The sequence below is a fragment of the Pleuronectes platessa genome, chromosome 21 (genome assembly GCF_947347685.1).
Source record: "Pleuronectes platessa chromosome 21, fPlePla1.1, whole genome shotgun sequence".
Classification (NCBI taxonomy): Eukaryota; Metazoa; Chordata; class Actinopteri; order Pleuronectiformes; family Pleuronectidae; genus Pleuronectes; species Pleuronectes platessa.
In genome coordinates this window covers 5,708,381-5,736,164 of record NC_070646.1, presented here as the reverse complement: position 1 = coordinate 5,736,164, position 27,784 = coordinate 5,708,381, and the positions used below count along the sequence as shown (strand labels likewise).

Sequence of the window (27,784 nt, the reverse complement as noted above, 5' to 3'; positions counted from 1 at the left end):
TCAAGCTTCAATCAGAAAAACAATAATAACAATAAAATAACTGAAAATGAAAGAAATGTTCACCTTTTATTATTATGAAACTTATGAAATGAACATTACAAAGTCAACACTGCAGCTATTTTCTATAAATGGCGGCCAAGTCAATACGGGACATGCAGTAAAAATACCAATGAAGCAAACTTGAATAAGCTCTGAAATAAAATGATGATGAGTGAAGTTGTATAATGCACTACTGTAAATAAATGCTGTGTGAAGTGAATGTATATGAATAAAAAATGTGTGAAAGATGAATAAAAATACATTTGAGTGCAACAAAGTGTATGAGTCTGAATGAGGTGTGTGATCAGAGGATAATGAAGCAGAGGATTATTATAAAACAAAGATGGCCTGATGTGGGGATCAGGATTGAAAGGCGGGGTCATACCTTCCTCTTCGGATGTTTCTGGATCCGCGATGAGGCAGAAACAAGACGGAGACAGAAAAGACAGGACAAGTGAAGTAGAAAGACGAGTAAAACAACCATGTTCTTTTTTTTTTAATGTAATAAACAGTAAACATGCAGTGAACCAGAGGCCTTGAAAAGCGAAGAAGTAAACGGAGGCACCACCTCCCTCCCTGAGCCTCTGTTTACACCCAGACACTAGTGAGGAACTCAGCAGGCACATTTGATGTTATCATACAAGCTGCATCAATATTACAGCATTTTTGTTTGCTTGCATGCAGCAGGCCTGTCTCAGCGAAGCTTGCATGAAGCAAAACTTTACAGGAGAGAGAAAAGAAAAGAAAACCTGGATAATAAAGCGACTTCATCTGCTGTGTTTATCTGATTATTTCACTGCATCACTATCAGTGTCTGTGTATAAAGAATGCCGACATGACGGATCCCCACAAGTGAAGCCAAAGCACCTCAATATGGTCAGCTCTAGTACAGGCCTCCTCCATGTTAGTGGATGAGACAGGGACCAAACCCCAAAGGGTAAAATACATGTCAAATAAATTCCTCTCAAAGATGGCGTCTGTCGTTTTAGTTAGTTCTAATCCCACTGGTGTGTTTTTGAGGATTTTTCTGTGAAGTTTGGTTTTGATTCGTTATTTGATGCTATAAAAACAGAACGAAACATCACGATTTACAGCTAAGACCTTTGTGACCTGGCTACTTGGGCTCCATCACCGTTACACCGATGCCACTGGGCCCATTCTAACAATCAAATAAATACCATACATACATACTATGTTAGTTATGCCACACGGTTAGCAGCCTAAAGTACAAACAGGGGCTATAAGGACTAGCATCTCTACCACCGAAGGATAAATCATCTACCGCCCCAGCATTGAAAATGAACCTGTGACGGTCTCCGGTCGTTAGGATCAAGCAGCAAGCAGAGCGCAGCAGGCACGTGTGTTAGAGAGCAACACAGCAGGCACACACAGACGGAGGCATGTCATAGCTCTTACTTAAATCCCCAGCCAGTCCCCCCCAGGACTATCGCTGCCACCAGAATTGCACCAGCAACCGAACCTATAATGATATTGGTGCCGCTGGGACCTGTGGGAGTGAAGGGGTCAGCCGGTGAGGAAAACAAACAGCACTCTGAGGCCTCTGTAAAAGTTTCGTTTCATTTAATCACATTCAGTAAACTACAGTCTAACCTGTACTATTTATTATATAATCATGTCACTTTATTTAGTTTAAGATGTCAGCGTGTGGAGGTGAACTGCTCAGTGTGCCCACCTTTGTATTTTTCCGGGCCGTCTGGCAGGGTGGGAGTGGGGAGCGGGTCAAAGACGCTGCAGTCCTTCCCCGTGAAGTCGACGTCACAGATGCACTTCACCTCGTTGCTGCACGTCTGCGGCGCGAGGAGGAGAAACACAAGGGGGGGAGAGTTTATCTCTGCAAGCAAACCTGTGGAGGTCACAGAAAAACAAACTGAACCAAATCTCGATAAATGAGACGGACTCACTCCGTGGTGGGAGCAGATGCGTGCGGATGAGGAGCCCGGGCAGATGCTCAGGTTGAAGCTGGTGACGGGGAGGCAGCGGCGCTCCAGACACATCATGTTCGGCCCGCATGGCGTCCCGTCCTCCACGTAGCCCAGGTCCAGACCGTCATCCAGCACAGCATGGCCTCCCCTGCACGTTTCATTGTCACATAAAATTGATTATATTAAGTTTGTATGTACTGTATCCATGTGAGGTGATATTTAAATCATAATACAAGCATCAGGATCAGTTCAGGAATCGATTAATCTCTCAGTATTATCTCATCACATTTGTCATTAACATGTCATTTGTAAAGAAAGACATGGTCAAATATGAGTAGATATCTTTCACTCTTCCTCTGACAACTAAAACTAAAATAAAAGGTCTACAACATACACCTGATCCATTGTTTCCTCATGTAGGGAACCAAAAAACAGCTTTCTGCATTCCTCAAATCTTCCTATTGCTGTTCAAACCCATTAAGTTCCCAGCTGCCTCACCTGCAGTCCAGGTATCGGTTCTGATGGTGGATGGTCAGACTCGTGAGCTTCCCCTGCAGCTCGCCAAACCTCGGCTTCTCCGTCAGATTGGTGCACAGCAGCAGACCGCACAGCACGTCTCTGGTGGAGGCAGAAGATGCAACAATATAGCTCAACATTCAGAGCACGCACATGAGGTGTTTATGTGGTTTATAGTGGTCACTCACTGCTTGTTGCACTGCACCCATCCCTGACCAGTGGAGTCTGGGCCACAGTTTCCTTTCTCTGTTCCCTCAGAGTTCAGCTTCTCATAGCAGAACCTGTCGGCCGAGTCTGAGGGAAGAGGAAACTTTCAGTGAGCTCACTCTGTCATCAGAAATGTGGATTCAATTAATTTACAACCCCAATGGCTGAATGAGAAAGGGCGTCTTGCAAAAACACCTCAAATGCTTTGAAAATTCTTTAATATTGTCCATTTCCCCACAGCCAAGGAATTCCTGTTTTAATCCTCAGCAGGCCATGCAACATTGAGAAACCACAAGGCCCCTCAGTAGAGCGCATATCTCCACCGAGGCCAAACACTCAATAAAGCTGCACCAGATTCCACACAAGCGGATTTCTTTTCATCAAGCTCCATGAATGAAAATGTTGAAAAACAGCTAAACTATCTCACTATGTTACAGAGAGTGAAAAGAAATCCTGGATCCGCCCCAAAAATGCACTGGGTTCAACCCTGTCACATATCACATCCTTCCACCAAGTTCCGTGGATATTTGCTCAGTTGCTTTGTGTAAACTTAACAAACAAACAACAGCCTGGGGGGGGAAATAATAGTCAATATTAAACCTACTGTAGCCCCACAGATTCCTGCATTGGCCATCTCTGGTCTTACAGCGGCCTCCGTAACAGCGGCCCTGAGGAGGAAGAGGAGGAGCAGGAGGAGGAGGAGGGGAGGAGGAGGAAGGGGAGGGGAAGGAGGAGGAAGGGGAGGGGGAGGAGGAGGACAGTGGTTATGTTATGATAACAGACAGTAAGAGAATAATATTTGTACTATATACATATTATACATGTATTATGTCTTTACCTGGCCAGCATCACACATGTAGCCATCCAGCTTGTGGACATTATGAGAACACTGAAAGAGAAGGAAGCTCATCTGTCCATTCAGGGTCACGGTGGGTTTCAGATTTCTCTATTTTATAAAAACATTCTCTAAAGCTCCTCCTACCTGGCTGGAGTCTCCTGCGCAGGTCTCGGGGATGTCGCAGTCGTTGACGGCTTCGCGGCACGTCGTTCCTCTCAGCTCGTACTGTCGCCCATAATAACACAGAAGAAGAGAGAGAACATGGATGAAGAAAAAAAAAACTTCCAGATTTGGAACTGACTAGGTGAGATAGGACGAGTCGATCGTTTAATGTGTCGTGACGTATGAGAGCAGTTCACCTTACAGTCCCGGCAGCAGAGCCCATTGCTGCACATGGCATTGTGGGTAAGTGTACACTTCTTACAGCAGTTGGCTCCGACCTGAGCACAGTCCTACAGGACAGGGAGGGTATAGAGCACATTTATAGATCATCAGTGTTTTGCATCGACGCTTCTCTAAATCCTGAACTCACACAACTAACGGCACATATTAATAGTGGAGCCATAAACACAACATAGAAATGAAATAGCAGGAGCTTTGGCAGGAATAAAGACCCTTGTAGTTCTCAGTTTACTCACCACCAGTGATCCACAGTCACATTCCTCTCCCAGCTCTACGTAGCCATTGCCGCACTCTGGTGGGTCAAACAGCTGTTGATCCAAAAAAACATTTTTATCTTAAAGGTTGGAGGGTTTGCTTTGATTTTTTTACAAAACATTGAAATGAGTTAACTCTCATATTAGATATTCAGCATGAATATTATAATAACCTGTTTTTCTTTCATTGATCTCCGTTCAAGTGAGTAACACCCCCCCCCCCTCTGATACTACCTGATGGAGGCTCACCTTGCTGGGCTTGTTGAAGAGGCAGCTGCCTCCTCCCTGTTGGAGGAAGCGCAGGTACTCGTCTATGCTGCAGCGGGAAAACTTCCTCGGCAGGTAGTAGCTGATTGACAACAGAAAAACTATATTCAGTAACAAAAAATAAGTTACTGATTGTCCTTTCATTGCAGATCATTAGCTGGATGGCAGAGGTATGCAGGAAAGGGAACAAAATTATAAAATGCTACTTATCAACAAAACTTTAGATTCTTCACTGTCACATGTTTTATAATTAATGAAAGTGACTCGATGTGATTAATGTCCATCTTTGCTTGGTCACTGATTGATTTATTGTAAATGAGCTCATACCCTGTATCCTCCATGATGCAGCCCAGCCATGGATCTGGACACCTGCAGTCTCCTGGACACACACACACGAACACACACATTTACACAGAAAAAGGTGATGCTGACTTCTCGCCACTAGAGGGAGCTGTTAGTACAGTGAGTGATAATAATACACTGCTCTTACCTGCGGACGGTCGCTCCTTGTTCCTCAGCATCCCGATGTTCTGGCCCAGACTCTGACACAGCGTGATGGCCATGGGCCCCACGCTGCCAAACTGAAAACACATAAACAAAACAAGTAAAGATACACTGGAAGGAAAAAGAGCAAACTAGACTTAAAGACTTTTTACGCCATAAGAGGCACATGTCCCACCTCATTGATGCCTCCCCCCCTGGTGAGGGAGCAGATGCCCTCGACATACGCTGCCTCACTGCGGCTGCTCATGAACGTCCTCCCTCTGTAGAGAAGACATGGGAGAAAGTTACAAAGACGGTAGGAGGAGATGGAGGCTAACGTGAGGGAGAAGACAGAAGAAGGGGTGAAGGAGAAGCAGGAGGAGAAAGAAACACAAGAAAGAGGAGGAAGGGGAAGGGAGAACAAGTTGAGGAAGGAAGAAGATCATGAGAGAGGGAAGAGGATAAGTTGTAGGATGAGGAGAATAAGAGGAGTAGGAAGAGACTGAGAAAGAAAATGAGGAGTAAAAATAGGGGGAGAAGGGCGTTTGCGTTAAGGAAAGAAAAGAAAAGATGAAAAAAGAGAGAGAAGGAGATAGAAGGATGTGGATGGCAGGGAAAAAGGGATGAGGAGGATATGACGGAGGAGAAGGAGAGGAAAAAGAGATGAAGGAATTGGATGGGGAGGAGAAGACGGTAGAGAAGAAAGCAAAAAAATGAGTAGAAGAAGAAAGAGGACAAGGTGAAAGAGGCGCAGTGGGAAAGGGAGAAGAGGGAAGAGAAGAGAAGAGAAGCAGAAGTAAAGGGAAGAGAAGCAGGAAGTGATGGATAAGGAGGAGGTATCAGAGGAGGAAGAGAGGGAGGAGGAGAAAAAAAAGAGGTGAATTGACAGACTGGACCTACGAGAAGAGGTGCACGGCGTCGCAGCGTTCCTTGATGCTCTCCTTCCTGTACTTCATGAAGTCGCGCAGGGTGAGCAGGGCATCGTCCCCGATCGAGACCCTGTTTTCAGACGACCACGTCTCCATGGACACCAGGACGATGCGCGTGTTCAGCTGCTCCTTGTAAATCTGGACACATCAAAGGAGGGAAATCATCCTCATGAATTATGCAGCAGGTGAGGAGGGGAGAGCAGAAACACATGGATGATTTATTTGATGTCATCAGGTGTCCAGTCGTCAGACAGCGGCTGGAGACAGCTGATAAACACAGAAATTCTGATCCACGACCTCCTTCAACACAAAACCAGACCGGAGGAGGTTAGAAATAACTTTTGGCTTCATTTCTGGATAGTAGGAGGACGTGGATGTTGTGATTCTGTTGCATTTCAGAGCCACTCACCGCATCGGCCATGTTCACCACCGCTTTGGCAAAATTCTTTGTCTGAGTGGTCGAGCGACGGAGCTGCACAAACTAACAAAAGCAGAGGAGAAGCTATTTTAAAAATCTATTTTTGAATGAGTACAACTAACTTTCTATAATTGCTGTGCCACATTTAGAGAAGTACAGTGATGGAAGGGACGCGCACCAGTTCATGGTCGTTCACCACCATCAGCTCGATGTACTTGGTCTCAGTCTGGACGGTGCGATGGCCTCGCCGCACCTGGAGGAGGACAATGAAATCCACACAGCCTGAGTCGAGTGTCATAATAACCTTCACACAGGACAAACAGTCACACAACTATGCAACACACAAACCCAGCAGGTGACACCATTACTCACACACTGATACAAACAAGTGCTGATGCCAGGGAAACTCTAGTCTTTGTCCTTGAGAAGGACACACAACTTAGAGACCATGACTTGACCTTCCATGTAAAGTGCCTTGAGATAATGTATATTATGTATATTGTGATTTGGCGCTATACAAATACAATTTAATTGATCAGTCACAAATCCATTAAACAGAAAATATTTCCTAGTTTCCTCTGGTAGGCCGTCCCTGCCTCATAAATCGTAGTTATCGTATTTTCCATCAGAAATGAATCCAGTGTCATTATGAACTTAATTTTCTCCGGTTTCAAAAAGCACATCTCTGTCTCTCTTTTTTTTAAACATGGAAGCTGAGACAAGCTGTGAGCGAGTGTGTGATTTGGCATCAGACAGCAACTCCATAAAATATTAATTGTGTTTGCATATCTCAACACTCTCCCCCTCAATGCATGCGACAACTTCCTGGCAGGTTAACTGCACGCATGAGAACATGGAGGTGTGTGCCAGGAGGACGAGGCTGCGTGAAAACTGACTTGTCTTTTAGAGCGTCTCAGTGTTCCTGTGACGACAGGCTCCTCTTCCTCAGACCACTCGTCTTCATCCCTCAGCTCTCTGTCTCCTTCACCGTGGCCATCTGGCTGCCCCCCGGGCCCTGTGCTGTTCACAGAGCACCCTGACACACACACACACACATACACACACACACACACACACACACACCGATGTATGGAGAAACACAGACTAAGTTAGAGTGAGATAGAAAAGTGGCCAGTCATCAATCCAAATGCAACATGTATTTTAGTCCACTAATCTGCGGGAGAAATCAATATCACATAGCCACTGGAGAAGAAGGGAGGAAAGGGGAGAGCATAACAGGCTAAATGGAGATAGAGATAGAGAGAGAGAGACAGAGAGAGAGAGAGAGAGAGAGAGAGAGAGAGAGAGAGAGAGAGAGAGAGAGGAGTTGAGGAGGCAGGTAGGGTAACAGGAAGGAGGTGAATCAAGAGAGTGTCAGAGACGGAGAGGAGAGACAGAAGAGATACTGACAAATGAGACGTTTAGCAAGGTCAAGAAGGGCAGCAAGACAACCTGAGGAGGACATCATACTCAGCAGGGAGAGAGTGTGTGTGTGTGTGTGTGTGTGTGTGTGTCTGTGTGTGTGTGTGTGTGTGTGTTTGTGTGTGTTTGTCATCCCGCCAGGTCTCATCAAAGTCTCAGGTTAATGTCTTTACCTACAGCACCCACAGATGAGCCTGCTAATACAATTTATATGTATCACATCACAAAGTTTAACCAGATATGCTTCTTTTCTTTATCACCACCTCAGGAGGAATGGAAACAGTGTGTAAACTTTCCTGTTATCAAAGCGGAGGCCCTACCTGGACAGGCAGGGTGGAAGAGGTCGATGTCCGGCATGCGATGCACAATGTGGTCATTATTCTCCTGAAGGGCATCAGGAGTAAACACAAGAGAGAAAGAGATGATGGGAAAAGGGTTTAAAAGTTAAGTTGTCACTCAATTTAGTTTTTTAGCTTATTTTCTTATTTTCAGTGCTGTTTGCTTTTAAGGACAACTAAGACCAACCGAAAAATAGATTTATTTATTAAAAAAAAACTAAATATATTAAAGCAGAAAAATAAACTTTTTAAAAGTATTATCTAAGGTACTAAACTTCTGGAATTTAAGATTTGACCCATCAAGGGTCAACAGAATAGTTGGTTTTAGTTGCGTGCATAGACTATATAGAGATGGACAATGGGACTGCCCCCCAAAAGTGAAGCCAAAGGGTCCCAATTGCCCCCTGGTGGCTAGCTGCAGTATGGGTAATAAACTCTTCCTCGTCCATGTTAGCGGTCAAAGTGCAAGTCAATTTTGTCAATCGTTCAAGAGACGGATTCACGATTGGTCAAACGCATGCATGTATCGGTGGGACCTTGATACCGCAGCTCCATCGTCACAGCACAGATTCCAAATTACATATTTGGCTCAAGATGGCACTGATTATATCCGTGGATAAATTGGCTTCACATCTGGATAGTGGTAAAAAAAGGTGGAGAGGTGTTTTCCATCTTTAATACTGTGGTTATTCACTTTTAATGACTGAAAAAATTGTGGATCAAGTGAGATGGAAATCCGACTTTGCCCTTTTGAAAAGGTGAACCCGGCCTTGACCAATAGAAGTCAAAATTACAAAACTGCTTCCTGACGAAAGTGCAGGAAAATATTCATCTGAACAAGATGTGATCTCCTCAGACAAAAGGAAAAACATGCTTTTAAAATAATACCGGCCCTGAAACGATTTTTCTTCTCATCCTGAACTTAAAAGCTTCTTTGTCTGAGAAGTGCTGCCGTGTCCTCTGAGCTACAGGCGGATCAACGGGAGAGAAAAGTGCTGCGGTGCATAATTAATCAGTCGCCCTGGCTGTCATAATGGCAAAACCCCTACTGGACGCTGTGGAACACTCGAGCTGAGGATAAATACTTTATGAAAATGACCCATCTGAGATAGAGCAGCGAGGAGAGAGACAGACAGAGAGTGAGGTGAGTTTGAAGATGAGCTGCTATTGATCCATTTCTCCAGTCTATGTAATTGAGCTGCACTTCGCCTGCTGTGGGTCTTAATGGGAAAAAATGCTCAGCCATTTCTTTTCTCTCCTCTCAAATCAAATCGGATTTTTTTTTTGAAAGATCTAAAAAGCAACTTTAACATTTTGTCTCATCATTATTCATTTATAGGAGTCGTCACTCTGTCTGACAGGTGATGTCTCAGTTTAGGTATGAGACAGGAGGTGATGGTGGATTGGGTGGCAACTGAATATTTTCCATTCGGCAACTCAGAGGTAGAGTAACACTGTCTAGATTAGCCGATATTCACAAGGTGAGACTTAAATGTATTATTTTGGCCACTTTGACAGATTGGTGCCAGTTTTTTTCCGGAACATTTTTCACACGACCTTGCTGCAGCCGAGGAAACAAGATAAGTGCATGATCCGCTTCACTGGCGTCCTGACTCACCTCTCCACTGCCGACAGGTTCAATCCCATAAGAGAAGCTTCCATCAGAAAACATCCCTCTGAAAATACAAATCAGAGGAAGGTTACGATGTGCGCTGAGAGTCCTGGACGTTCAGAAGGAGGATAATAGTTTGTAGGTTGAAAAAAAATGGCTTTAAATCCGTGTAGTGATTCTTAATCATCGTAGTGTCCCATATAGTGTGTTTCATATTGTTTTGCAAACGTAGCAGGGACAGTTTGAGGAGATTGATGTGTTTTCAGGTGAAGTGACAGGGTTCAGACTCACCTCAGACCGTGGCAGGTGGACATAGCCGCCCAGGAGCCGGGCAGCCCACGCACTCGCCCGTGGTAATAGCAGTGTTCTCCCCCCTGCCAATCAAATCATAAGTGACAGTGAGACACCAAACCCACCATTGTTCAGTAACACGTCCACATCAAGGTTTCAGGGAGCGAAACCAACACCGACTGTGAGCCCCTGGATGGAGCTGATCTCTTTACCTCTACGTGAACACAGAGCAGGTGGAAAATGTCGGTCCGGGGCCTATAGGGCCACCTGGTGGGTGGACTGAAGGGTATCGGTGACACGTGTTCGACTCCGGGGAAAACCTACACCTGCAGAGGCTGTGGATGAGTTGGGTTTCAGCAAAGAAAAGCTGCGTGCATACAGCGTGTGTGTGTGAGGGATGGAGAGATTAATTAAAGTGCGGGAAGGCCATGGGTCAAATGGGAAACTTAGTGATGTGATCCGGTTTCAATGGAAGGTAAGTGTGTGTACAATGTGACTCTAACATGACACAACAGAGTCTATATCAATATATTTGTGTCAGTATACAGTTTCATGTGTAAACTAACTGTAATGGAGAGGGCTTTAAATTCATATTAGATGTGCTAGAAAAATATTCCAGTCATTTATAATTGAACTCCGTCAAACTTGAAGGACGTGGAAGAGACAGGGTTTAAAAGGGCAGAAGGAAAATCGATGCAGCAACGGCTGAGATGCATCCTGGCTTTCAGATCCTACACTTCCCAGCATGCAACTTGATAGCATATTTCACCAGACTGTCTCTCTGGCTGGTAAACGCCCACGTACTTAAAACGTCCTGCCCCCCAGTATGACTCAGGAGTTCTTTTGGTCACAAAAACTATTCCAGTGATTTTATGACATTCCAAACATTGTGACCTTCAAGGTGGAATAATAAATTGCCACTTTAGCATTGGATAAAACAAACTGTGGGTGTGTCTGTATCAGTTGCAGTTGGGATAAATGCATTGAGGTGTTACCCGCGCACCCGGCTTCCAGATACCTTGACCTGATTATTCATATTCCCCCTGAGAGGCTCCAGCGAGATGATCATGTTTGGGATATAGTGTTTCCACGCTGCCTCTCACAGTACAGGAATGATCCGATTACGACAGTGAGAGAGGAGACTCTACCGCTGTCAGACATGCTACACCGCCACGTGTCTAACTATCGAAAGTTGTGGAGAAGAGAACAAAGTGTGCGCGTTGGAGAGAGTTCCATTCAGGAGAGAATTTTAATAATCAGGCACGTCTCATCTACGTGGACAGAGAATACAGTACCACCATATACTTGATACGTGAATGTTTGTGAGTGTGTGTGTGTGTGTGTGCGAGGGTCAGTTTCAGGTGCTGGTAATGAACCCCAATAATGTCATGTCTGCCACCTGAGACTTCTGTTGTCTGGCACGTCTAATAGACCAAAATGAAAAGAGGCAACAGAGAGCTGTTGTTGTTTACACATCGCCAACCTTTACTCCGAGCTGCAACTCAAAGCTGGAAAAAAAAAAATCTAGCCAAGTCATCCACAAACATGAAAAAGTTATGGTCTTCACGACTTTTCTACTCTTGAAAGAAACACAGTTTGCAATGCATTCAGGCATCTGCTCTGAGGTGGACTGAACATCACAGAGTCTTCCTGTCTCCTGTTGAAGAGCGGCCTAAGTCAAGCTAAGTGGTGATGAGAAGCAAAAAGATTATCCACCAACCAACGATGGTAAATACCTTCCAATACAAAAAATGTGATATAATCACATAGAATCTTAAAGGTTCAGTGTGTAGAACGTAGGGACACCTAGTGGTAAGTTATCATGTTGCAGCTGAATACCCATTACCTCACTCTCCCCTTCCAAACATGATAGAGAACCTGTGGAAGCCTCCAGTTGTCATTAAAACTCAGAAGGTTGTACTATTTGGGCTACTGTAAGTAAACATGGCGTCCTGCGTAGAGAAGCCCCCCCCCCCCCATGTTAATATAAAGTTATTGAATAAAATGGTCTCATTCGAGGGTCAAGAAAAGAACAATCCATACAATTTAGAGAATAACACATCACTAGGATTATTTTATATTACATTTCTGTCAATAGATCCCTTTCACCTAAATCCTGCACACTGGACCTTTAGAAATCGATTAAAAACAACTTTAATTTATTCCAGGTATTGTTTTTAATGACGCATTTCTATATTCAGCATCAGTTGATTCGTTCAGGAAGAAAAGGGACTTTCATTAGTCATCTAGTCGAGTTAGACAGGCCACAGCACTTAGCCCCGGGCAGGATCATAAATAAATAAATGGTAGGATTACAAGGCTAAATGGAGGAAATCAAATTGTCTGACACAGCAGACACACACCGACTGTGAGGGAGTTTTCCGACGAGATGCTTCACCGAACGGGCTTCGTCATTAAATATCATCAGTGCCACTCGAGCAGGGACGTCACAGCAGAGCTAGATGACGAGATGAATGGAATAAAAACTGCTGGCACACACATATGGAGGCGAGATCAAATTTGACATGATCAACTTTAACGGAATTAGACAAAGGGGGGAGTTTAACCCCTTTGACTCTGCATTGCTGGAGAGGAGTGGGGGAGGAAAGTAGCAGGAACCAAGAAAGGTAGCGATCCAGAATAGTATACATCCTCAATAAGTAATAGAAAGATTGTGATTTTTGAGTGAGAAGAGAAACGCATTTAATTTAGATGCGGGTGGGGATCAGAGGGCGGACCCAGAGTTTTTCATTTTTTATTTTGTTAATTTCTCCAGATCTTATGAAAAACATCAGGTGACGGCTAAGAACTTGTGAAATCTGGAGCGGATCCAAGTAATGATCCTGATTTTGTGAATCAAATAATGTATTTTAAGTCTTGATTCAGTTACTTTAACACATATTCCTTTCAACTAGATTAGAGAATGTATATGTTGCCTGCTTCCTGTGTGAGTGAATTTACAATGAGGACATAAAACCAATCAGCCTTGGTGCAGGTACGTGCTCTCAGTATTGTATCGATCAGGGCGTCAAGAAGTCAAACAAGTGATGTCTTCCCCGTTGACATCTTGTATGTTATGTGCAGATTACGACACGTGATCAATAGTTGTCTTGTGCACAGAGTCATGGGGCATGTGTGATGGCAGGGGATGAGAAACGAGAAATCAAAGAGACAAGCGCTTCAGTGGGACAAGGACTAATACATGAAACAGCTCCCATCTATTTCATCCCGTCCTCCTCCCTTACTCAGTTCCTCTTTCAGTCGTGTGTCATCGGGGGACCAATAAAAGAGTGACACACAAAGGGGGAATTTATTGGCAGGTCAATAAAACTAAATAAATCAAGATGGAGATGGTGTTGGTGGAGGATTGGGGGGTGGAGCTAATATCGATCGAGCTCTGAAATAAATGTATCACCGATCCTTTTAGAGAATAATAAAATTGTCTTCCTGTGTATAACCTTTTATTTTACATAATCTTTATCCATGTTCGACATGAGATGAGATTATTTATTGTTTTTTATTATTATACCCCGATATTAGTAATAGATTCATCTTCTCATGCAGAGTATAATTTATATATTTCTTTTATGGAATAATATACGTTCCTGAAGGTCATGTCACAATATGGTGTTAAGATTTGGATTATTGTTTCTGGAAATGGACATGATTTCAATTCCCCTCACGACACGAAAAAGCAGAGCCACGCTGCTGACTGCATGTTACCACGGCAACCATCTACTGATTGGTCAGGTGGTCTTAGGCAGAGAAAAGGGGGGGGGGGGATTGAAAGAGGGAGAGAGAGAGAGTAATGGCGAGAAAGAGACGGAGAGACGATAAGGACAGAGGCTGAAATATAGAGCTGAGGACACAAGACGGAAAGTGACAGTCTCCAGGATAGTGATGACAGTCGATCTGTCAGCATTAGTTACAGAGAGGAGAAGGTCAGCAATTTAAAAATTGGTGTGAATCGTTTTCGGAGACACATCACTCAGGATTCAGGACGAGCTGTGAATTCAAAAGGTGAAAGAAACCAGAGTGTGGGCAAAAAAAATCAGCCATTCACACCAGCCTGACCATTCAGGTTCCCAGTTTGCCATTTTTACCCAGTTCCACTCGAAGGTTAAGATGAAAACACGCCGCCGATATTGTTGGATTCGTTTTCAGTTACATTTCCAATACACTCTGGACTATATCGTTGTAGGTGTTGGCACAAAATCGACTTTAAGCTTCTATTAAATTCTGGCAAAAGTGATGATGTCATCATTTGGTTTCATAAAAGATTAGTTTGACAATTCAGGGGAAATATACTTTTATAATTATCCGGTCAAGAGTTAGATGAGAAATTAAAACCGCTCCCATGTCCATATGAGTTTTAAAGTACATCCAGCAGCCAGTTAGCTTAGCTGGAATCAGCTTATACTGGAATCAGCTAGTAAGTGAACACTAGGTGCAGTTTCAAGGTACACAATCTTTCTATAAGGCCATTAATAAACACGCTGTCCAATTTATTGAATCCACATAAACCCTGAATGTTATTCAGCATGTTCCATATCATAGACTGTACTGCTTTGGCTTCACTTTTGGGCAGTCTATGCTCTATGCCAAGAAATATATTTATTTTTCCCAGATTGAAACTAATAAAAAACAATGTGTTAATTTGTGAGCTTGCTATTGGCTGGTTGTCATATTTTGTTTCTTTTGGACAGAGCCACGCTGCAGTTTCCTATTTACGGAACAAGCATGAGAGTGCAGTCAATTTCATCCACTAACCCCTGGCGAGAAAGCAAATAAGCATAATTTCTATAATGGTAAAACAAGCTCTATAATACCAGTCCTACCATATTCTCTGAGGGCTGTCCATCGTCGTCATAGTGACGCTCCACATAGTCTGTAGACAGGAGATCGCTGGAGAGAAGAGAAGAGAAGGAAAATAATCACTGTAACATTAAGTTTCCACACCTCCATTAGACAAGAGCACCGTGAGACTAATAAAGGGATATTTAACAGAAAACAAAAATCATCATTGTAAATACAGCCCCAGTGTGGATCAACAAACGGCTCGGAAGTAAAACTAAAAATGTGTGAGGATTCATTTCTTCTAAGTGCTTATCCAGCCAGAGAGAGGTGTTACATTAATGTAGTCCATTAGAGGAGAAGATGTATGGAGCAAGAGGATGGGGGAGGGGGAGGTGTACAGTGTTGTTTTGCCCGCAGTCGACAGAGACAGATGATGAAGATCAGAGTAAGAGTAGCGGGAGTGAGGTTTCTTTATTTTCCCACATGGGGAAATCTGTTGTGCAACAAGAGTTAACGAAAAAGACAGAAACACAGACAACCTCAACAACAGCATCCACAATAAAAACACATTTCGGCGAGTACAGGGATATGGAAAATCCCTACCACTTACAAATATGCAAAACAAAAACAAGAATGTGCATTTGCTCAAAACACAAACAGTGTGCGTGTCGGTACAGTTCTGTCCGTGACGGCTGTGACCACTGAGGGTGCCGCTTTCTGGCTCCGTGGCGAGGGATGTGTTTCACTTACTGGTTGAGTTCCAGGTCAAGGACGAAGAATGCACCGAACGCCTCCACCAGGAAGCTGCACTGGGCCAGATGGACCGGCTGAGGGAGAGATGGAGAAGGGGAAAAGTTGGGAGAAGGTGGCGTGAGAGGGAGACAGAGAAACAGGAGGAGATGTTTACTACATTCTAGAGTGCATGCCTCAGCCAAGGTCCAACAGTGCCCTTATGAAACCACATTCATATTTCACTAGATCTGGATTTTTATTTGGATCTAAAGCAGATTTGATTGCCTGTCTTATTTCAACAAGTTCCATGAACTATTCTCTGAGAGATTAAGGAAAATGTTGGAATGCACCCCCTCTTGAAAAGTTAAATATTGTGAAAAATCGGATTTGAAACTAAATTTAATTTGTTCTTCCTTGGGGTATGAAATTTGTTGAGTAGGTTTTATAAAAAATCCTGCTAGAAACCTAAACTAACCAAACCAAAGTTTAAACACTTTAGTCTGTAGGAGCACAGAGGGAGTTCAGATGGGACGTTTCACTTGATGAATCGATGTCATCCTTGGAAATCTAAGGCTCAGAATGTTAAGCTAAACTAGCATAAAGAAGTTATGTCTCTGGGATTTGATGAGTTAACTGATGGGACGTGACTTCCAGCAGAAGACAAACAGAGAATAAATAAAGTATTTTGAACGTTCAACATCTTACTTTTAGAGATGTACACCTCGTATCCCTAACTTACATTCCTGCAAAGTTGGCCCACATCGGTGACTCAAACAAATGACTCACTGATTTGTCGAGTATTTCCTGCTTTCACTAGAATGGTGAATAAGAAGAAAAATGAGAGAATGTGACGAGAGGAGAGAGGAGGAGGGAAGAAAAGTGATGGATGTTCAATATGGAATAATTTGACAGCGTGAATGGAGAACAAAGCAACAAAGGAGTCGGATGATAAGGGACTGTCCTCCGACAGTGACCTCTCCCTGAAGGCGACACACCCCTCAGGATTTTTGGACAAAACTCATGGGCTCAGTCTCACCTTGCTCCAAGGTGAACCCCGTCCCCATTACAAGACAGAGCTCTGTGGTGGCTCCCAGCAGTGGGCTACTTAAAGGCCAGCAGAAAGGAAGTACTCATTAGCATTACCATGCACTCTCTGCAAACCTCTTAGTATCAGCCTAGACCTCCACTAGGTCCATATACTGGACGTTAAATAAAAACCACAATGTGAGCAGAGATAAGAAAACTGCATTAGATCTCTTTTTTTATCATCTCGTATTTTTCATTTTAACAAGAAATCATAAATATTTAAAATCTGCCTATAATTCAGGCAACGCAGCATCTCAGCTCAAGACACTGAATCATAAGCTGATTTCAGACATTAAACCATGGACACAATATCCCCGGAGTTTGGGTTTCACTAATGATGAATGTAGGTTCGGGTCAAATGAGTTCAGGGGTAGAACTTCCCTGACACCCGATCTTGCGATGCTTACGAATGCGAAAAAATAATTCCTGGATCCTCCCTGTAGAGATTCTTCTCTGACCCAAACTGCACCTTTCCACCAAGTGTCAGGGTGATCTCATAATCTCCTTGGTGGAGGAAACAAAGAGCTGAAAGACACTGATGGATTTGTAGCTGTAAGCAACAAGTTTCACATTACACCCAATCATTTGATCCACTGTTAAAAGTAAAATATTAAGCAGCATTAAATCTGATCTGGGTCATTTATTGCCGTTCTATGGTTGTGAAACAGCCATTTGGTCCAAATATCAGTGTTCACTTGACATGACAATCCATATAAAGCCAATCTTTCAAAACTCTAAATGTCAAAATCACAAAGACGATAATCCTTGTATTCGTGGGTGAGTTTTCTTTTAAATATGTGGTTTACACTAAGAGGAGAACCGCTTCAACCTCATGTCTGAATTCCCATTACGTGACAGAACTTAAGATGCAAATATCCTCCGGTCTCAGGTAAGACAGAGAGGTCACGAGACAACCTGCTTACCAAAGAGGGCAGCTCAAGGTCCGAGCCGTGTCATATCCACTGACAGATAGTGTTTTACAGTGACGGTAATGAGAGAGGACAGGTAGAGGTATGAAATATAATCTAACAGGGTGGAGAGGTGGAGCAGACGGCAGAGGTGAGGGCTGGGCTGAGGGTTCTTTCCCTGCCTTGCTTCAGCCTGACCAAACTGGGCATGATGTGGAGCTGTCACACGGTGATGAAGGGGTGACACACACACGTGACCTCATAAAAGGTGAAGCAGACAAAAGGTTATCACCTCTCTTATGGTACATGTTTGATACCGATAGTCTCTGTTTTCCTTTAATATGCATTTATATCTATTACACGATTTCTTTCTCCCATTGTTTTCTCATAGCTGTTTGCATATTGTTCTTAGTTTATTTTATGGTTATAGATTAGGCGTTGGAAAAATCATATTCGGAGCCAAACGGGAACATTCAGTATACTTTATATTTTGATATGTGGCAGTTACAGCCAGATCAAAATGGATATTTGGTGACCGATGCTGATATTTATATTAGGGAGTAAAAAAGGAAATAAGTCCTATGATACATACATACAAAAATGTCTTTGTTTGATAAGTTGTTGTTACAAACCCTTACGACAAGCAAATGCAATTTCAGCTTTATTTCACCATGAACAGTATTCTAACTATTTAGAGCAAAAAAAACATTAACATTATTTATGCAGATAAAGCTTTCATATCTGTGCATATCATTAATTATTAAAGCCAGTACAGATTTCTATATCCGCTGATTTAGAGCCAAGATAAACTATCTTTGAGAGGTAGCAACTAAAACATGAATATTTCAATTGGTAATGTTGTAGAAAAAAGAAAATGGTAAATGATTTTGTATTTATATAGAAAAGAGGAATATATCTCCTCAAATATTTCATCATTTAGATACAAACTGAGACAACTTCTATAATCTCTCCACCTCAGCGAGATGATTGAACAAATTGAGGTTTCATTGATGAGGATGAAGAGTTTTTTTTTTGGGGGGGGGGGGGTCCTCTTCATCTAATTTTGTATGAAGCAACTCAGCCATTTTTCAGAGGGTGAATGAATCCAGATTAAAGCCCCCTTCACTATACATGAAGGAAGCCCGTGTACTGTTGACACCGGTCACAGGTGCGGCCAACACTCACCTGTACCCCGGTGGTGTGGTTCCTGACCCGGGTGTCCAGGCGGCTGTGGAGCAGCTCCTCCGGGGAGTGGATCTGTTGCAGCAGCCGCTTGGGCTGAACGAGCTCCTGTGCGGGCGGCAGATCTGCAGAGGACACCGGGGGAGGATCAGAGCACTGCAGGGTGGATCGGACCGGATGTTAAAACGTATTATTTCTGCGCTTTGAGCCGATGGAGAGACGCTTGTTGACGCCAATGCAACAACCGCACGGAGCCTGTTGTTGTGTCGAGCGGCCGCAATAACACGAAAAGACAGAGAACGCGCAGCTTCCTCCGGGTCGAGCTGAGCCCTGGAGCCTCTTACCTGTCGCGGCGCACCGTGCACACGCTGCGGCGAACAGCAGGCATCCCACGGCGAGCATGGTGCTCACATAGTCCCTGTGATTTCTCCTCCGGTGCTGCTCCGTTAGATGAACCGAGGGGAGCCGGGAGCAGAGCTGCAGCGGCGGCGGGGCTGTCGATCGCGGTGAGAACAAACACAACAGCGGGGGTCCGTCCAGCGCGGAGCCCGCATCTCTCACCTCCCTCTCCGCCTACAGCCAGTGGAAGCTCCCGTTGATGAAGCTCCTGCGCTCGGATCCAGCTGCGCGGTGTGTGTCGGTGTCAACGAGCTCCACCGCTGTCTGTCTATCTCTCCCTCTCTCTCTCAATCACATACACACACACCCACACACTCACACAAACACACACGTCTCTCTATAATTGTGAGGACACTCATTGGCATACAGCATTCCCCAGCCCCTTAGGCAAACCTTAAGCATCAAAACTAACCCTAACCCAAACTTAACCCCTAATTCTAACCCTAACATCTACCATAACAAGTTCTTGAATTAGTGAGGACCGACCAAAATATCCCAAGAATGATGGCATTGAACCAAAATTAGCCCTTATTATAGAAAGACATGCAGAAATACACACACGTTTGTACATACATGTATCTTAGTGTAGACACTCATTGGCGTAATGTATTCTGTAGCCCGTAGCTTTAACCACCCAAACTAAAAGCCTAACGATAATTCTAACCCTAAAACCAAGTGTTAACCTTCAAACAGCCCTTTGAAAAAGTGAGGACCTGCCAAAATGTTCTAACTTTCCAAAAATGGCCTCACTCTGTAGGGACTATGCTCAAAATGATCCTCACAAATAAGTACAAGGACACACACACACACTCCTATATGTTCCTTGAGGCTGCAAGGGGTCGTTTATCTTGGACCAAAGAGCACATGGGGGTCGACAGGCCCACCTCTGAGGATTTAAAAACTAAACTGAAAAACTGTCTTTTATCTTCCCATGTCTAATATCTTCATGCAAATTAAAACACTATTTCTTACACTGCTTTAAATTAATCAGAGGAAGCTTGAAGTCTTTTTTTCCTTTTAAATATGACCCAACTGAGGTTTGTTACAGAATAACCACCAAACCAGTGCAGATTCATTCTTCTGTAACTCTTCTCCAGATTCATCAGGTCACTATGACTTTGACATCTTACCAGTTCATCTTTGAGTCCAAGTGAACATTTGTACCAACCTGAGTGGCTTTCTCGAGATATCGTGTTTGGAAACATTGGAGCGAAAGATGAAAATGTAACGACTCCTCCAGCCTCTTGCACAAAGTCATAAACATCTTATCAACAGGCACATACATGAATATCAGTGAGCAGCAGTCTGACCCTGGTGACTTCTGGTGAATGTTTTTCTCCCATTCTCCTCCCCGATCCACCGACTCCTTGTCTCAGAGGAGGACCACCAAGCTTGAGATTCTGAACAATGTATCTTTTGAACATATATCTGATTCTCTGCTCCAGACTGTAATCCATCACCACAGAAGCCCGACTGCAAGGCATCATTGTCCAACGGGAGTCAGTGGGCAGAGGAGCCAAATACTTTGACCGGAGTATTTGAGATTTTGAGCTTTGTATCTCACCAACACTCGACTCCCTGTTGGCAGCTACAGCCTCAGCAGACGTACTTCCCCACACTCCCCTCTACTTATCAACAAAGTCTATTCAGTACACAACAGCCAGGAAGTCTGCCTAGTTAAAGGCTGTTGTTGTTCTCCATCCTCCTGTGACAAGCAGCTGTGGTTTTGTCCAGTGCTGCTCACAACAAAGGATCCTGTCAGTCCAACAAATCTAGAAAGTTACGAGGTTACGCAACACGGCACCGAGATTAGATATCAAATATTGTCGGTGTCAGCTGGACGCTGGGATGAGCCAAAGAGAACACATCGACCTCGCTGTTGCCCTTGCTCCATCCTTGCCTCCCTTACTCTAGGAGCACCATCAGCATTTATTAACAGGAAGAAATATGTTCAGCACAGCTGCAATGTTCCTGAAGCAACAACTCGTTCTGAGACACGCAGCAGGAACTGTTTAAGGTTAAAAACTTTTATTTAAAAACACCACAAGATTTCACTTCACATTTTCCCCATGAGAACTGGGTGAGATTTCTTGGTGACATTCGATGTGAGTTTTGTCTGCAATGATGAGCTGTGGCGAGTCTTTAATGGAACGGGACCTGAAATTTAACACAACCGAGAGGTGAAGATAATAAAGCTCCTGTAGCTGCAGTGCACTACAGCGGAACAGGTTCTTTGGCCCACCTTCAGAAGGGAGGAAAAGTCGTTTCACATTAATTAGACAGTTTGTCTTGCACCTTGTGCGAGGCCTCCCCTCCACCACTGCCCCCTCTCGCCCGTTTGACCATCTACGCTGGTGCAATTGGGATCTGATCCAGATGCAGCACTTACAGTAATTGAGTAATGCCCCCATTCAGAAAAGCCTCATTAAATTCTCAGTACCACCGCGTGTTCCCGGACATAGCTGCTGAAACACTGCAGTCAGCACAATATACAGAAATTGCTCGTGCTCAGTGCACAAGGAGAATTACAGGTTGAGAGTAAGCATGATAATGGAAGCTCTTTAAATGCATGCGAGGATGCAGCATCCACTATGCATCTACTACAACCAATAATACAAATGTGCATGACCTAAAAACAGTTGAGCGTTACCTTTTAGTTTGCACTAAATTTTAAATATTTATTGAATGTACACGTCAGTGGTTTATTTTGAAGGGCTTAAGTGCTGCACATTGTTCCTCGAGGTGGAATAAGCAGCTACAGAGTCCAACACTTACTGCTCCCAGTGGTGGTTCTTCTAGTTTTCAGGAACAATCCCCAAATTAATAGTCAGTGCTGCACTTGAACAATCTGTATCACAGTCCTGGAAAACGCTGATGGGTCCATTTCCTCCCCACACAGTGAGGTCGTTGGGGTCGCCGGCTGGAGGACTGTGTGCAGACGTGACTCGTAGCTGGTGTCTTGCATCCACGTGCACGGCTTATGGAGGAGCTCCGTGTCGACCACACAGCACTGCTCAGAGGGCAAAAGAGGTGTCGCCGAGGTCGGGCCCAGCCGTGACAGCAGGTCACACTCCCAGTCAGAGTCAGATGACGATGGAGAGAGTGCAGCCAAGTCAGGGATGAGGGCCGACTCGATGCTCACCGAGGTACAGTGGGATAGTGAACGCTGAGAGTCTTGGCTGGAAAACGCACTGTGAGATTTTTCATAGGGGAGCTGAAGCTGTGGCTCAAAAGTCTTTGTATTTAAAGGAGTTGTTCCACGTGCGTTATTATGACCCGAAATGTCAGGTTGACTCGGTTCCCATGGAAAATTCTGCACAGTGGGAACACAAAATGTGGTCAAATCAAGTATTTCCCCCGTGCATGGAGAAGAGACCTGCTGTCGAGCACACGGTGTTATCTGACAAGAGGCCTTGTCAAATAATGAATACCCCCCACACTTTGCCATAATGTCACGTTCTGGTTTTATAGATATAAACCCTTGTTCAGTCCGGTTACATTTCCCTGTAATCCTACTCCTTTTGCTGTGGTTACATTCAGGGCTGGCTGATCGACAGCGTTTTTTGGAGTTTGGAGCTGTAGCTGACTGTCGAGGCAATGACTGGGATCGACATGACACCAGTTTATCACACATCAAACCACTGCCAGAAAATAGGATCCCACTGAATGCTAAACAACCATCTTCCACCTCTGCATTTGTCTCAGCTGCAGCGGAAGAGAGGGAGACGGTGATGGGAACCGTGACAGCTGAGACAGACTCCGACAAACTCTCGGCAGTATCCCCTTCACTAACTTCCAGAGTTTCGTCTTCGATGTACTGTTGAGGACTGAGGACAGGCGGCTCCGAGTATGGGCTGTGCAGCTCCATAATGCAGGAAGGGATTTGAGGGCTGAGGACTGGGGGCAGAGAGTAAGGGTCATCGGATGGAGTATCAGGGGTATCAGGGCAAGAGGATGGCTCCTGACTGGGTGAGGAGTGGTTTTGTGGTTTAACATCCAATAGAGGCATGGTGGGGCTCAAAGCGTGGGGCTGGATATCCGGGAGCTGGCACTCAGTAGGAGTGAAAGGCTGGATGTCAGCAGGTGGTGTTGCTGGACTTGCGATGGGAAACGGAACTCCTAGTGATTGTCGGCCAGGTTCAATGGTAAGAGGACCCGCGGTAGAACTGGAGATGAGGATTATGGACGATGAACTTTGTCTGCGCAGGGCCTGAATGGCACGTTCCGCCTCGCCATCAGTGAGAGGCTCCAGTTCACAGACGTCCTGGATGAGCTGCAGACTTGGTGATCTAGGAGGAAGACGTGCAAAAATAGTAAAAATATAGAAAGACACGTTTTTTCTAGTGAAATCCAAATACCAAAAGTATCACTGCATTCCAACATTACTACGTAATCATCGCACTCACTCCGTTTCTTCTGGCTGTTCAGGTGGACTAGGGTTGAATCCTGGAAGCATTTCAGCCACAAGTTGATCAAACACAGTGTAGTTGGAGGGATCCAGCACAAACATACGGTGCTGATCCGACTGTAAGTGCTGCAAAGACCCGATCATAGATTATGTCAAAGACTGTGCACACAATGATTGCAAATCTATCAAATACTTATAAGAAAAGACTCAAAAGATGTCTACCTCCTCCAGATTGGTGAAGGGTTGATGACAGCATTCGCAGTACGCCGTTTCCTTTTTGCGCGGACGCCACGGTGCAGGGATACAGGGGAGCGGCGTTTGGGATTGGTCCTGAATGCTGCTTTCAAGTTTTTTCGTCTCCCTGATTAACAAAGAACAAACAATTGTGAGAAATCAGTTGTTGAACTTGGACCTTAAAAATTGTCTATAGCTCCAAAATATCAACTCCGGCACAGACGAACAAACCTTGTTTTACTTTCTCCTTCTTCTGTCGGATTTTCAAATCGAGGAGGTGGAATATCAAAGGGACTGAATCGGCCCGAGTAGCAAAGCGATGGGAAGGTGGTAGACTGCATATGCAGGGGTTTGTATTTCCTGGTTAGATGACAAAAAGTGAGTAAGTAAAATAAAAAGAATTAAAAAAGACTGCCTATTTGAACACATACATAATATGATTATGATTATTATCAAACTCTCACATGGGTATTATTTCCTACTTCACAACTCTGCAAATGAGAGAACACATCTGAGATTGACCCCTGCTGCCCTGCTGCTCAACCCTTTCAGATGTCATGGGTTCAGTTTCTCATTGCCAGGGTCTAAACATTAGCCAGAGCACTTCAATTAACTGAAATGAGAGGGCAAATGAAAAGACCTGTTCGCACAGAGAGAGGTCCCCCTGGAGGAACTGGCAATGAAGCCTGCAAAGTCTCATCAAGTAGACATCATATCCGCCTGAGCACAAGGCTCCTGGGGAGCGGCATCAACTGGAAGGCGGGGGGCCTCGTCACATTACATGATAGACTTCTTAACAGGTCCAACAGGAAAATCGCCTGGGCTGAAATGCAAACCGCCACAACTAGCACCCAGTGGGGTATGATGGGCGGTAACAGAGACAGGCGTCTGCCGCCCATTATAGTTTCACTGTCACTATGCTTCAACTGCAAGAAAAGGAATTGAATCTGATACTAAACAACCATTATATGGACTGAGGAAAACCTAATACATAATTTCTCCACCGTAACTTTTCACTTGAATTAAAGTATCTCCTTTCTTGGGAGAAAATAAACAAACAGAAACTCACCTGCTGGAGTCTTCGATTTTAAGGTATGGAGTTCTTAAAGCTGCAGCTGTGTGCCAGGGGAAGAAAAAAAAAACAATAACATTACTTCAAACACTTTCACCAATAGAAATCAGAATATTTGGATAATAAACACAAAACATAAACCAACCTTTGACAACAGGAGAACTTTGTGGTTTGGCATAAGTCCGCTGCAATAAAAAAAGGAAAGTTTAAGGACTCATTAATATTAAAGAACAAATGGAGATGTGCATTATGTCATAGTAGTTTTTATATTACTTATTCATTACTCCTTTTCATGGAAGCTGATTTAATTGAACGCCCATCTTTAAAATCTTTTGCTTTTTATCGACTCACTTACTTTACTTATTTGATTTCTTTATATTGAACTGTTATGTCTGGGTGTTTTTTAAGTGAAATCTTACCTCAGGTCTCCTGTGCCTCACGTTGAAACTCTCTCGTGTCAGTTGTTTCAGGTACAGAATCACATCTGTCACCACATTAAGGAACAATACAAACACTGTTCTGTGCTTTAAGAATGTGACAGTTATGTGTTGGTACACAGCAGAATTCTTCGGTCTCTATTAGTAAGACACACAGTAAGGACAAAACACTTGGATGGTGCCACCTGCTTTGAGAAGGGCCTCACAGCACTACATATGTGAACACAGACATTTTTCTTTCTTATGTGGAATCCCAGTGTGTTTATATTCAAGTTATTACAAAAAGGATACCATCCACAAACAAAATCTTCACTCCCCACGATCGGGCACTGGCGAGAACACTGTCCCTCTGCAGTCGCTCCTACAACACAGAATCATTTGAATCAAATCAAAATAACAAACTACGTCTCTCTTCGGTGTAACATCACCAATACCCTCATAGTTAAAAGGTACAGCCTGAAGATCTACTAGATTAAAACATTCTTTGGCTACATTGACTTACATTGTTGCGAATGGCCTTTTCAAGAAGAGCTTTCCCCCGGCTGCCACAAGCCTGGAAACACAAATACATGCAGGGTTTAGTATTAAACAGCAGCACTAGGTGTCCAATTATTTTTCATTTTCTATTATCAGCTCAAACCACCTAAATTTTGGATTTTAACACTCCTGTGAGCCTGATCAGTGAATGTTAAAATATTTTGGACACATGTGCCTGATGTTCAGTACCATCGGTCGAGGAGTTACTGGTTGCTGCTTCTCGCTGATGAGGACACTCTGACTCTTGGGTTTTTGTTCGGTTTCTTCATTTGTTCCCTTCTCCCGTCCCTTGGTCACCACACTCTTCTCCTCTTGCAGACCCTCTTGGCTTCCAGTCACAACAAAGCTCACATCCTTGTGAAGAAAACTCTCGATACTCTTCAGCAGGAGACAAAACAGACATCGACTCATTAGTTTCTAGTTTAATGTTGAAAAGCTTAACTCGGTTTAGAAACCAATACGTGTTGGGATGCTGTCAGAGTGGTCATTTCATTTGATCAGACAGGCTCACAAGCTCACCCCTCCTAAAAGAGATATTGCCTCCAAAAGCAGAGCTGTTGCACGTTTCTTCAAATTGTCCAAATAGAAGTTCTTCCCCTCCAGCTTCTTGTCCCCAGGACACAGTTTTCCCAGAAGGTCTCTCTCCTCTGCGTACTGTTGCATGATCCTGGGGCAGAGAAGGAGCTCACAGCTTTACTGCAAAGCACCAGGATCCTGCGTAAACAAGAGAAAACAGAGTTAACCATCAACATATTAATTAATGGTAAAACTGACCTGGAAAGACAGACAGGATTGTAAAAAGTAGCAGAATTTACAATTCTATTACATTTTATATAAACATTTAAAAAAATAAGAACCTGATATTAAGAGTCTAGCAACACTTACACAACACTTCTTATTATTTGTAACCTCCCCGTTCAAATCTCCGCTGTTTCCCCAAAATATGATATAACTAACTTAATAAAGTCTATCTGCTAAAGTTTAAAGACTTCTCAAAGGTAAGATTGACTTAAGGGTTTTCTCCAAATTGATTAAAGTTGTGCAGGAAACACACGCAGCGTGACAAAAACAGCACAACACGCACTAGCTCGGCACCTCGCCCCTGAGCTAACACACTTAGCAGAGGCTGGTTAGCATTAGCCCACCCCTGCTAGCTGGGCTTTCCTACACAAAAATGGCGTTCGGCTGCTTCGTTACGAGGATCGATGGTCTGGGGGAAAGAGCTTCCACGTTGACCGGGTGGGGGGAAACAACAACGCACTTACGTAGTGTGACTTCCCCGATGAGCCGAGCCAGAGAATCGGTAGCAAATGGTTCATGAATAGGTGAAGGAGCAACCGCCGCTTTTTTAAAAACACTGTAGACGTCAACGTAGAGTGCGGGTCACTTCCGGTACAGTGCTGCGCTCGAGGAGCTCGTCACATCCGATCTGTGCGGCTGATTGTATGGGGCTCATAGAAGGAGCTGTTGTGTTTCGCTACAATCTTATAAGGTCTCAGTCGTCCTATGTAAAATGTCAAGAGATAATATAAAGTTAAATTTAATTTAATTATGTTTTTATACTTCCATATCACAACATACATTATCTGGTGGCTCTTTATATAGTGAGGACAAATACAAATAAATTGAATTGAATTGAATTGAATTTGAATTGAATTAGAAATAGAACGTGAGACAGGGCGTTTTGCAACAACTCAGTTCATTTTTTGAAGGAAGTGATGCATGTATCTTGTTTTATTTGTAGTAGGTATACATCAGTATAGAAAGAACTGTGTGAGACACAAGGACACTTAAATGTTTATAGAACTTGCAATTTAGTCAAAAAATTCGAGTGAGAGTTGACAGTTAACTTATAAATCGAGGTTGACTTGTCTGTCAATAGGAGCCTGTCAGTGAAGAAGACTATAATGAGGTTAAATAAAAAAGCAAAAAATCTATCAGATATGAAAAATGTTGCTTTGGCAAAGTCAAGAATGTTCTAAAACAATTGTTGCATGGTTGTAAACAGTAAAGAATGGCAAGTAGCCTGGTAG

At 43.8% G+C, this 27,784-nt stretch overlaps 2 protein-coding genes across 2 annotated transcripts; both read right to left on the bottom strand.

The window, feature by feature from the left end:
* Nucleotides 1-53: 53 nt before the first annotated feature.
* Nucleotides 54-21,409, bottom strand: adam11 (ADAM metallopeptidase domain 11). Its single transcript, XM_053414346.1, has 27 exons — nt 21,359-21,409; nt 19,009-19,237; nt 18,668-18,789; nt 15,507-15,583; nt 14,798-14,864; nt 9,960-10,042; nt 9,675-9,732; nt 8,039-8,102; nt 7,193-7,332; nt 6,475-6,549; nt 6,288-6,359; nt 5,850-6,016; nt 5,146-5,230; nt 4,957-5,047; nt 4,794-4,845; nt 4,449-4,548; nt 4,182-4,253; nt 3,903-3,995; nt 3,688-3,768; nt 3,544-3,594; nt 3,310-3,373; nt 2,687-2,792; nt 2,481-2,600; nt 1,962-2,130; nt 1,733-1,847; nt 1,456-1,546; nt 54-442 (listed from the first exon to the last, which is right to left on the bottom strand). Exons 1-27 carry the CDS (start codon nt 21,407-21,409, stop codon nt 400-402), a joined length of 2,538 nt encoding a protein of 845 aa, XP_053270321.1. The 3' UTR covers nt 54-399.
* Nucleotides 21,075-27,145, bottom strand: dbf4b (DBF4 zinc finger B). The gene is made up of 12 exons (XM_053413214.1): nt 27,017-27,145; nt 26,271-26,465; nt 25,941-26,129; nt 25,717-25,767; nt 25,506-25,575; nt 25,197-25,261; nt 24,923-24,962; nt 24,775-24,820; nt 23,937-24,065; nt 23,694-23,832; nt 23,470-23,597; nt 21,075-23,352 (listed from the first exon to the last, which is right to left on the bottom strand). The coding sequence occupies exons 2-12, from the start codon at nt 26,412-26,414 to the stop codon at nt 21,891-21,893; spliced, it is 2,463 nt and encodes an 820-aa protein (XP_053269189.1). The 5' UTR covers nt 26,415-26,465; nt 27,017-27,145; the 3' UTR covers nt 21,075-21,890.
* Nucleotides 27,146-27,784: the final 639 nt, after the last annotated feature.